General features: G+C 42.5%; 1 protein-coding gene and 1 non-coding gene across 3 annotated transcripts in view; one reads left to right on the forward strand and one right to left on the reverse strand.

Moving 5' to 3' along the window:
• Positions 1 to 2,256: 2,256 nt before the first annotated feature.
• The window catches only part of NEK4 (NIMA related kinase 4), a 28,649-nt gene continuing 18,653 nt past the window's right edge, over positions 2,257 to 12,252 (forward strand). For both annotated transcript variants that reach the window (XM_068982377.1, XM_068982378.1), the window contains exons 1-5: positions 2,257 to 2,349; positions 7,072 to 7,338; positions 8,282 to 8,479; positions 8,671 to 8,778; positions 11,304 to 11,458. In XM_068982377.1, coding sequence (XP_068838478.1) covers positions 2,257 to 2,349; positions 7,072 to 7,338; positions 8,282 to 8,479; positions 8,671 to 8,778; positions 11,304 to 11,458 — 821 coding nt within the window. The remainder of the gene's footprint in view (positions 2,350 to 7,071; positions 7,339 to 8,281; positions 8,480 to 8,670; positions 8,779 to 11,303; positions 11,459 to 12,252) is intronic.
• Positions 10,582 to 10,707, reverse strand: LOC138088100 (U6atac minor spliceosomal RNA). Its single transcript, XR_011145686.1, has one exon. It is a non-coding gene; the product is annotated as a U6atac minor spliceosomal RNA (small nuclear RNA).

The raw sequence follows: 12,252 nt of genomic DNA on the forward strand, positions 1-12,252 counted from the left end.
ACAACTCATGCAAGTGGTTACTGTGGTGCCTGGCCAGGGTGGGTGGTTTCAATCAATGTGCTTCCCCTAACAGTTCTAATAACTGGATTTTTAGTTGTGGCACACTAACTCTTAGTTGCACCATGCAGGATCTAGTGCCCTGACCAGGGATCAAATGTGTGCCCCTCTGCACTGGAAGCATAGAGTCTTGTTGCAGGCAAGAGCCAATTCTGACTCCAAGATGGATCTGTTTCTTTGACTTTAACCTTTGTTTTTCATCACTTTTGTTACTGTGTGCCATGTCACTTCAGTTGTGTCTGACTCTTAGTGATCCTATGGACTGTAGCCCACTGGGCTTTTCTGTCCATGGGAATTCTCCAAGCAAGAATACTGGAGTGGGTTGCCATGCCCTATTCCAGGGCATCTTCCTTGGCCAGGGATCAATCCCACATCTCTTACATCTCCTGCGTTGGCAATCAGGTTCTTTATCTTCAGCTTTATGATGCTGAAGCTGAAGCTCCAGTACTTTGGCCACCTGGTGTGAAGAGCTGACTCATTAGAAAAGACCCTGATACTGGGAATGATTGAAGGCAGGAGGAGAATGGGACAACAGAGGATGAAATGGTTGGATGGCATCACCAATTCAATGGACATGATTTTGAGCAAGCTCCAGGAGATGGTGAAGGACAGGGAAGCCTGGTGTGTTTCAGTATATGGGGTCACAAAGAGTCGGACATGACTGAGCAACTGAACAACCAAGATGCTGGCTATTCCAGGAGATATCTGCAAGATAATGGTTTTTACTTCTTCAACTCCTCTCCGTCTTTGTTCTATAAAAGAACCTGGCATCCAGACCTGGACAAATCTGCCATCTTCTCTGTCAGCTGCCTTTTGGAATAAAATTGTATTCCTTGCCTTCACACCTCATCTCTGAGTTAATTGGCCTGTCAGTGCAGTGAGCACATGGAGCTTGGACTCTGTAACAGACAGCCACTGGACAACCATGAAAATCCTTGGATTTTATTTTTTTAACAAAAACAAAAATGGCTTCTCAGATGGCTGCTAGTGGTAAAAACCTGCCTGCCAATGCAGGTTAGAGGTTAAGAGACATGTGTTTGATCACTGGGTCGGGAAGATCCCATGGAGGACCCACTCCAGTATTCTTGCCTGGATAATCCCATGGACAGAGGAGCCTGGTGGGGTGCAGTCCATACAGTTGCACAGAGTCAGTCACAACTGAAGCAATTTAGCATGAATGTGTTACACTATGCATTCTCAACAGGGGCAATATCAACCCCATCCCCCCAAACTGGAAAAATACGCCAGCCCCCCCAACAAAAAAATCTTACACTTCAATTGGATTTTAGGACCTTAAGAAAGAGACTCTGGGGTTGTAAGCAGACACACACACACACACGATTTACAATTTTAACTTTTGTTAGGTAAATATCTTAGGAAAGGGAGATACTGGTTGGAACAAATGATAAGTTCTTTTGGCAGCTTTGAGCTTTCACAAGCAGGCCATTTAAGGTGGGCCCGTCCTCTAGGGATACTGCCTTAAGTTGTTAGAAACCATATCAAAATTTGGTCGTCACTTAGTGCAGGGGTTTGAATGGAGTCCTTCTGAATATCTTTTGCAGTCTCAATATGCAAGCTGAATTATTAGGAGCGAAGTGTACTGATATCTCCAATTTTGCAATGCACAAAAAAGACAGACTGCTGTATGTATACATTAACTATCTTGTGATAAAGTAAATATAACAAATGTTACTTGTAGAATCTAGTCTGTCCTCGGTCCCCTAATAGAAATGTGAGTTCCTGGAAGGCAGGGACTTCTTCGGCATGGCACAGGGCAAGCAGTCAGTAAATATGTATTTGCGAAGGGAATACCAGCAAAGCTTTTAAAGCAAATAAACGCTCACTAACAGGAAGCATTTGTGTTCTATTGTTGCAGGCAACCCGGAAGTTCCTCAGTAGAACTGAGGCCGAGGGTGCGCGCGCATAAATGGCGCGGTCGCTCTGGCCGCTAGACGCCTCAGTTCTGTGGTAGGTCCTCCAGGCCGCCGAGCATGCGCAGGGCTGCGCCCTCTGGGATCGCTATGGCAGCGGCGTCGCGGTGGGTCGGGCCTCCGCTCTGGCGCCCGGGTAGGGGCGCCTCAGCGGCCGCGGGTACCACATCCTCTCGGGCATGAGTGGAGTCTCCCGCCGCCGCTCGCCGCCCCGCCCGCCTCTGCCGCCTCTGCCGCCGCATCCCGACTGTGGGTCCGCGCCAGGATCATGCCCCTGACCGCCTACTGCTACCTGCGTGTCGTGGGCAAAGGCAGCTATGGGGAGGTGACGCTTGTGAGGCACCGGCGGGACGGCAGGCAGGTCGGCGGAGTTGGGGCCCGGCAAGGGAAGGGGGCAGGCAGGGATTCGCCGAAGGCGCCGTCCAAGGGCTGAGCCCCGCTTGTGTGAACGGGCCGCACCTCGCACCTCGGATGGTACTTCCTCAGGAAAGTCGTCCCAGACCATCAAGACTAGGACAGCCCTTCCTGTCATATGCGCCCCGAACTCCCTGGCATTCTCTTTGTAGTCGTAGTTGGCTTTCTTAATCTGCACACTTTCCCCCAACTTTCCTTAGTTCCGTGAGAGCATCCATTCCCAGGACCTAAAGGCAAGTATTCCTGGCAAGTATTCCTCTTTCTTCTTTTCTCAGCTATTTGTAAGGCCTCTTCAGACAGCCATTTTGCCTTTTTGCATTTCTGTTTCTTGGGGATGGTCTTGATCCCTGCCTCCTGTACAATGTCACAAATCTCTATCCATAGTTCTTCAGGCACTCTTGTCTATCAGATCTTATACCTTGAATCTATGTGTGACGTCCACTGTATAATTGTAGGGGATTTGATTTAGGTCATACCTGAATGGTCTAGTGGTTTTCCCTGTTTATTCAATTTAAGTCTGAATTTGGCAATAAGGAGTTCATGATCTGAGCCACAATCAGCTCCCGGTCTTGTTTTTGCTGACTGTATAGAGCTTCTCCATCTTTGGTTGCAAAGAATATAATCAATTTGATTTCTGTGTTGACCATCTGGTGATGTCCATGTGTAGCATCTTCTCTTGTGTTGTTGGAAGAGAGTGTTTACTGTGACCAGTGCGTTCTCTGTTAGCCCTTTGATCGGCTTTGTTTTGTACTCCAAGGCCAAATTTGCCTGTTACTCCAGATATTTCTTGACTTCCTACTTTTGCATTCCAGTCCCCTATAATGAAAAGGACATCTTTTTTGGGTGTTAGTTGTAGAAGATCTTGTAGGTCTTCATAGATCTGGTTAGCTTCAGCTTCTTCAGCATTATTGGTCAGGGCATAGACTTGGATTACCCTGATATTGAATGATTTGCCTTGGAAACTAACAGAGATCATTCTGTCATTTTTGAGATTGCATCCAACTACTGCATTTCAGACTCTTGTTGACTGTGAGGGCTATTCCATTTCTTCTAAGGGATTCTTGCCCACAGTAGTAGGTATAATGGTCATCTGAGTTAAATTCACCCATTCCGGTCCATTTTAGTTCACTGATTCCTAAAATGTTGATGTTCACTCTTGCCATCTCCTGATGCAAAAAGTCAGAATGGTTGTCTGAGTAGGCCTTACAAATAGCTGTGAAAAGAAGAGAAGTGAAAGGCAAAGGAGAAAAGGAAAGCTATACTCATTTGAACACAGAGTTCGAAAGAATATCAAGGAGAGATAAAGCCTTCCTCAGTGATCAGTGCAAAGAAACAGAGGAAAACAATAGAATGGGAAAGACTAGAGATTTCTTCAAGAAAATTAGAGCTACCAAGGGAATATTTCATGCAAAGATGGGCACAATAAAGGACAGAAATGGTATGGACCTAACAGAAACAGAAGATATTAAGAGGTGGCAAGAATACACAGAACGATACAAAAAGATCTTCATGACCCAGATAACCAAGATGGTGTGATCACTCACCTAGAGCCAGACATCCTGGAATGCGAAGCCAAGTGGGCCTTAGGAAGCATCACTTTGAGCAAAGCTAGTGGAGGTGATGGAATTCCAGTTGAGCTCTTCCAAATCCTAAAAGATGCTGTGAAAGTCCTGCACTCAACATGCCAGCAAATTTGGATAACTCAGCAATGGCCACAGGACTGGAAAATTTCAATTTTCATTCCAGTTCCAAAGAAAGGCAATGCCAAAGAATGCTCAAACTACTGCACAATTGCACTCATCTCACATGCTAGCAGAGTAATTCTCAAAATTCTCCAAGCCAGGCTTCAACAGTATGTGAACTGTGAACTTTCAGATGTTCAAGCTGGATTTAGAGAAGGCGAGGAACCAGAGATCAAATTGCCAATATCTGCTGGATCATGGAAAAAGCAGGAGAGTTCCAGAAAAACATCTATTTCTGCTTTATTGACTATGCCAAAGCCTTTGACTTGTGGATCACAACAAACTGTGGAAAATTCTGAAAGAGATGGGGCTGCCAGACCACCTTACCTGCCTCCTGAGTAATCTGTATGCAGGTGAGGAAGCAACAGTTAGAACTGGACATGGAACAACAGACTGGTTCCAAATTGGGAAAGGAGTACATCAAGGCTGTATATTGTCACCCTGCTTGTTTAACTTACATGCAGAGTACATCATGAGTATGCCAGGCTTGATGAAGCATAGGCTGAAATCAAGATTGCTGAGAGAAATATCAATAACCTCAGATATGCAAATTATACTACCCTTATGACAGAAAGCAAAGAACTAAAAAGCCTCTTGATGCAAGTGAAAGAGGAGAGTGAAAAAGCTGGCTCAAAACTCAACATTCAGAAAACTAAGATCATGGCCTCTGGTCCCCTCACTTCATGGCAAATAGATGGGGAAACAGTGACACACTTTATTTTGGGGGGCCCAAAATCACTGCAGATGGTGATTGCAGCCATGAAATTAAAAGACGTTTACTCCTTGGAAGAAAAGTTATGACCAACCTATACAGCATGTTTAAAAGCAGAGACATTACTTTGCCAGCAAAGGTCAGTCTAGTCAAGGCTATGGTTTTTCCAGTAGTCATGTGTGGATGTGCTGCTGCTGCTGCTGCTAAGTCGTGTCAGCCGTGTTCAACTCTGTGACCCCATAGATGGCAGCCCACTGGGCTCCCCCTGGGATTCTCCAGGCAAGAACACTGGGGTGGGTTGCGATTTCCTTCTCCAGTGCATGAAAGTGAAATGTGAAAGTGAAGTTGCTCAGTTGTATCTGACTCTTAGTGACCCCATGGACTGCAGCCTACTTGGCTCCTCCGTCCATGGGATTTTCCAGGCAAGAATACTGGAGTGGGGTGCCATTGCCTTCTCCGGTATGGATGTGAGAGTTGGACTATAAAGAAAGCTAAGCGCTGAATAATTGATGTTTTTGAACTGTGGTATTGGAGAAGACTCTTGAGAGTCCCTTAGACTCCTCAGAGATCCAACCAGTCCATCCTAAAGGAAATCCTGAATATTCATTGGAAAGACTGATGCTAAAGCTGAATCTCCAATACTTTGGCCACCTGATGGGAAGAACTGATTCATTTGAAAAGACCCTGATGCTGGGAAATATTGAAGGCAGAAGGAGGGGACAACAGAGGATTCGGTGGTTGGATCGCATCACCAACTTGATGGACATGAGTTTGAGTAAACTCCGGGAGTTGGTGATGAACAGGGAAGCCTGTCATGCTGCAGTCCATGGGGTCGCAAAGAGTCGGACACAACTGAGTGACTGAACTGAAATGATTTCTCTTTCAGTGAAGGGCCCCATACTCCATCTGACCTGGAGACCACTGAACTCTTAAAACTCAGCTTATTACCTTTCCTCCAAACCTGCTCTCCTGGTCCCCATTTCAGGGAGTAGCACCACCAACCATCCTGTTGCCCAGGCTGAACACGTGGGAATCATTCTGGGATCCCCCTTTCCCTTCCCTCATTCCCACCACCTTATTTGTCTGTCCACTAAGCCAGCTGGCCTCTTTTCATCTCCACGGGTACCTTTCCCATCCAGGACATCATTATTTCTAGTTAAGCTGTGGCCATAGCCTCCGGCTTGTCCTCCCTGCCATTATACTTCCCCTTCTCCGATTCATCACTTTCATTACAGTCTCAATGAGCCTTCTAAAACATGCCTCTAATGTTGCACTTTATCCCGGTACCCTCAGGATAATGAACCAGTTCTTTAATGTGGTTTATAAAAAAGATAAGCATGTAATGTATTGGGACAAATTGGGACAATTTGAAAACTGAAAGGAGGCACTGTTAATAATTACACCAGGACAATGTGACTGCCCCACACAAACTGGGAGGAAATGTCCCCATAAGTATAAGGTCCTCTTGCCTATTTTGCCTTGTTTCAGGTGCTGGTCACTCTGCCTGGAGCACCAGTGCAGACAGAAGAGATTTATTCATTGGGCAATGAGGACTGGGGATTTTTTGAGCTGAGGATGCGATATTGGCAGTAATAATAGCACGTCACATTTGAGCAGTAGTTTACATTTTGCAAAACACATTTATGGTGTTTGTTGAATAATGAATTGTTTAGTATATCAGTTGATCGAGGGCAATGTATTAGGTGCTGAAGGACATTGACTGTATTTTTAAGTAAGAGTGGTTTTGGACATTGAGGATAAGTGATTTTTAGCCTTATTGGACCGTGGATCCCTTTGAGAATCTAATGCAATCCATGGACCCATTCTGTCTGCAGATGTATATTCAAGTCATATTCTATGCACCTTTGTAGGAGGAACTAAGAGGTTAAAGAATCTCTTCTACAGATTTTATGATTGATTCAGTGGTATAGTAATGTGGACTCATTTTTTAGCCACTAATGAAATTGTAAAATGCAGATGGAAAGTATAAATTTTTTTGTGACCCCGTACCCTGCTCTAAGTCTAACCTGTAAAAAGTATCATTAATGATAACAAATGTTTTCCCCAATTTAGTGCTTTGTGAATAATAAATAGGTTATGTAGCAGTCTCCACAAGGTTGTTTTTGAGGACACTTAGGAGACACCTTAAATATGTTTGAATCTATAATACTGTATGTTTGTTTCCATATTGTAAAAACATGTGTTTTCTTTGCAGTATGTCATCAAAAAGCTGAACCTCCGAAATGCCTCCAGCCGAGAGCGGCGAGCTGCTGAACAGGAAGCTCAGCTCTTGTCTCAGCTGAAGCATCCCAACATTGTCACCTACAAGGAGTCGTGGGAGGGTGGGGACGGTTTGCTGTACATCGTCATGGGCTTCTGTGAAGGAGGTGATCTGTACCGAAAGCTCAAAGAGCAGAAAGGGAGGCTTCTGCCTGAGAGTCAGGTGGTGGAGTGGTTTGTTCAGATCGCCATGGCTCTGCAGGTACTGTTGGGATTCAGAGCATTTCACTTGCTCCAAGGTGACAGAAGGATGGCTGGGGGGGATTTTAGGGAAATGATTCCCCAGATTTATTTATGAAAAAAAAGAAAAAATGTTTAAAAACTCCATTTATGATGACCTAGTCCCTCTTGCTTTAGCATTGGAATATTTCTGAATAAGTAAATACTATATTGAAGCAGACATGGATTTTATCTGATGGCTGGGGAAGATAGTTCTCTTTTCATTTAAATATTATAGCAAAATCCATTTTAAGGGCCCTTAATTGAGAAAAACCGAAGAATGACCTTGTTTGTTATCTGTTGGTCAGCTGCGTCATACTGAATGGTGGTTGAGCTAATTAATGTGCCTAAACTCTGGGGCTTTGGGCTTTAACTCTGCTGTGGCAGAATTAGTAGAAATGTGAAATACGTTTGTGTTTTAATATACGTATTTTCAAAAGTGAGACTGTTCATGAAATGTCACTCTGGGACTAGTCTGACTTGTCCCGAATTTACTTGTCCAGTTTAAATATAAGTTTTTTCACTCTAAAATAAAAGTGATGTTGTTATAGTTGAAAACATTATTAACCTGAAGATTTCATGAGCCTGAGAGGAATATTCATCTGACTTTGTCTAAGTTGTCTACCTTCAATGGCAGTTTGAAAGCATGCTTTTTAACTGAGTCCATATAATGCTAGGTGGTATGACTGTCAAGGCGCCAGGGAACAATTGTGAAGGAAGTTGGGCAAATTAATGCACAGAACTTAATTTCTTACTTTGGAAAGCTGTAAATTAGTTAGACCTTTTGTTTACAGACTATGAAGCAATATGTTTTGATGTGTGGGTAACTAAGGCTCTTTAACTTACAGAATTGTTGATGATATATAAGAAGTCAAAAATAAGTTGACAAGTGTATTTATATTGAATACAATGTTCTTTTTCTTCAGTATTTACATGAAAAACACATCCTCCACCGAGATCTAAAAACCCAAAATGTCTTCCTGACAAGAACAAATATCATCAAAGTGGGTGACCTTGGAATTGCCCGAGTGCTTGAGAACCACTGTGACATGGCTAGCACCCTCATTGGCACACCGTACTATATGAGCCCTGAACTGTTTTCAAACAAACCCTACAACTACAAGGTAGGATTGGGCTGTTTCTGCCAGCTCACCTTGTCTCTAGGGCAGTATTCATAATTTTAGAATCCATCAGAATAGTAAGTCAGAAGAATTCTCTGTGAATTAATTTAAGGAAAATGTCTTTTTTTTTTCAAAGAGGAAAATGTAAATAAGGCATTCTGATATTTCACCATTTACTAATTTTTTTTTTCTAGTCTGATGTTTGGGCTCTGGGATGCTGTGTTTATGAAATGGCCACCCTGAAGCATGCTTTCAATGCAAAAGACATGAATTCTTTAGTTTATCGGATTATTGAAGGAAAGGTAAAGAATGTTTTGGAACTAATTGTTTTTAATATACGGAGCAAGGTTAATTTAATCTAACTTTGAAAGTAGCTACTTGTAAAAGGGATAATTGGGTGGATAGTTAAGAATGGTGGGTCACATGTGTGGGGAAGGTTGAACTATAGGAGAAGGAACTGATCTTTCCTTGATATTAATTTAAGGTGGCTGAGTGGGTCTGAAGAATTGGCTTCTTGAAAACCGCAACCTTATAGCCTTAGGATGTGCAGATGCCCTGAGGCTATTGGTAGTGTCTCCTAAGTACTTTATGGATAAATGAACCCCATTTACAATGAGTCTACTCTGTCTGAACTTGTTCCTTTTATAATCACTGAACAGATGTTAGAGTGACGAACCTTCTATATGAATTTCATGAGGCTTGTTGCTGTCTGCAGTGTCAGGCATCCACACACCTTTAAGGTTTGAGGCTGTGAATCACTTACTGATTTTAATATTATACCAAGACACATTCAATGTTTTAATTTGAAAAAAAAAATTAAAAAACACATAAAAAGTAAAATTTGCTTTTTACGTCCACTACTTAATAATTCCACTAAAGAACCAAAAAGGAGAGGGGTGAAATTTCTCTCTTATCATCCATTTCCGTTCCTTGGATATAACCGTTGGTGACCATTTGTTGCATAACCTTCCTGGCTTTCCCTGTCTTTATACAGACTTCGCTCTGGGTATGTATGTTTAAAAAAGTAACTGAAGTGAAATCAGGCTACACACACTGTTAATACACAACCCGCTTTTCTGACTTAACATATGAGGGACATCTTTCCAGGTTGGTATCTGTAAATCTTTTATTTTTTTAAAGGCTACCTGGTATTTTATTAGGAGGGTATGGGACTTCCCAGGTGGCACTAGTGGTAAAGAATCCACCTGCCAGTGCAGGAGATGCAAGAGACCCAGGTTTATTTTATTTTATTTTTAAAATTTATTTTTAATATAAATTTATTTATTTTAATTGGAGGCTAATTACTTTACAGTATTGTATTGGTTTTGCCATACATCAACATGAACCTGCCACAGGTGCAAACGAGTTCCCCATCCTGAACCCCCCTTCCACCTACCTCCCCATACCATTCCTCTGGGTCGTCCCAGTGCACCAGCCCTGAGCACCCTGTCTCATGCATCAATCCTGGACTGGTGATTCGTTTCACATATGGCATTAAAGATGTTTCAATTCCATTCTCCCAAATCATCCCACCCTCACCCTCTCCCACAGAGTCAAAAAGACTGTTCTATACATCTGTGTCTCTTTTGCTATCTTGCATACAGGATTATCATTACCATCTTTCTAAATTCCATATATATGCATTAGTATACTATATTGGTGTTTTTCTTTATGGCTTACTTCACTCTGTATAATAGGCTCCAGTTTCATCCACCTCATTAGAACTGATTCAAATGTATTCTTTTTAATGGCTGAGTAATACTCCATTGTGTATATGTACCACAGCTTTCTTATCCATTCGTCTGCTGATGGACATCTAGGTTGCTTCCATGTCCTGGCTATTATGAACAGTGCTGCAATGAACATTGGGGTACACGTGTCTCTTTCAATTCTGGTTTCCTCAGTGTGTATCAGCAGTGGGATTCCTGGGTCATATGGCAGTTCTATTTCCAGTTTTTTAAGGAGTCCCCACACTGTTCTCCATAGTGGCTGTACTAGTTTCATTCCCACCAACGATGTAAGAGGGTTCTCTTTTCTCTACACCCTCTGCAGCATTTATTGCTTGTAGAGTTTCGGATAGCAGCCATTCTGACTGGTGTGAAATGGAAAAACAGTGGTTAGATGCCACGAAGTAGGTGGCAATGCCTTAACCGTATGCGTGTTGTCAGGCCTGAGAGCCTCTTCCATCCTTGTCAAGGGGAGTGCTAACCCTCTCTCCTTTCATACAACATGAGACGCAGGTTTAATCTCTGGATCCGGAAGATTTCCCTGGAGTAGGAAATGGCAACTCACTGCAGTATTCTTGCCTGGGAAGTCCCATGGACAGAGGAGCCTGGTGGGCTACAGTCTGTGGGGTTGCAAAGAGTTGGACATGGCTGAGTGCACATGCATGCACGCACACACACACACACACACACCATACTCTATTCCTCAAGTACCCTATGGGTAGCCATTTACATCAGACACACACACACACACAGACACACACACACCCCCCCCATACTCTATTCCTCAAGTACCCTATGGATGGCCATTTATGTTTCCAGTCATTCACTATTACAGGAACAACACTGAAATGGATATCCTGGCATCTAAATCTTTAGGAACTTATGCTCTTGTTTATAAAGGAGACAGTCCTCAAATGAAATTGCTGGTTTGAAAGATATATCGTACAACTTGCTGTTATAACCAAAATGCCAGGTCAGCTTCCTGTAAACTAATATGCTGGTTATTAATGATTTTTAAAAATGTACATTGGGAAATCTCTACTGTCTTTTACTTTTCTTAAGACTGTTAGTCATCCCTGTGGTTTGATTTCTCTTTGTAGCTGCCACCGATGCCAAAAGATTACAGCCCAGAGCTGGCAGAACTGATAAGAACTATGCTGAGCAAGAGACCTGAAGAAAGACCTTCTGTGAGGAGCATCTTGAGGCAGCCTTACATAAAACGCCAAATATCCTTGTTTCTGGAGGCCACGAAGGCGTAAGATATTTCCCTTGCAAATAGCTGGGCTAAATAGATGGAATAAAAGAGGGTGGTTTTTATAATTTTCATGTGTGAGAATTTATGGTGAGTTTTTTAAAAACTTGAAGTAGAATTGCATGATTAAAACAAGTGTTGAGATTTGCTTAATTGGTAAACTCAGAAATCTGGAAAACCATTGGAGGAATCACTTTCGCGTTCCTTTGAGAGTTCCAAAGCGTATTGAGTATGAGTCCTTTAAAAGGATGTATATTTTACAAATCATATTAAAATGACAGATCATCTAAGAAGCCTATTACATTATGTGCTGTGTAAGATAATAGTCGCATTTAAAAAATAGCACTCAAATTTCATAGGGCTTTTATAAGGTTCCTTCTTCACTCATATAGAATTCTTTGACTTGCAGGTCCTACCTTCGCTAAATAGCTGTTCAGGATCTAAGACTTAGAGCTGGACCAGACCTTCACAGTGTCTACCTTTTGACTTGTTAATTTGGAGGCAATGTTAGAGAGGCCCCAGGGAATAAAGGAGGATCATATTTTTGTTTACATTACCTATAATTTACCACCAGCAGACCTTTGGCCTTCTGTACCTTTGGTCTTCAGGCTCTCCTTGAATTCTCCAAAGGTTTAGCTCCATTGTAAAACAGTTGGGGATATTATTCCTGTAAACATTTATTCTGCAAGTGAAGGCTGAGTATACTAATCATTTTTACTTTTAAACTTGGCAAAGCAGTTGTGTGTTATTATAAACATGAAAATTGAAGATGAAAATAATCCTGGTATTTCTAACTG

This window comes from Capricornis sumatraensis, chromosome 10 (assembly GCF_032405125.1).
Source record: "Capricornis sumatraensis isolate serow.1 chromosome 10, serow.2, whole genome shotgun sequence".
In the NCBI taxonomy this organism is placed as follows: Eukaryota; Metazoa; Chordata; class Mammalia; order Artiodactyla; family Bovidae; genus Capricornis; species Capricornis sumatraensis.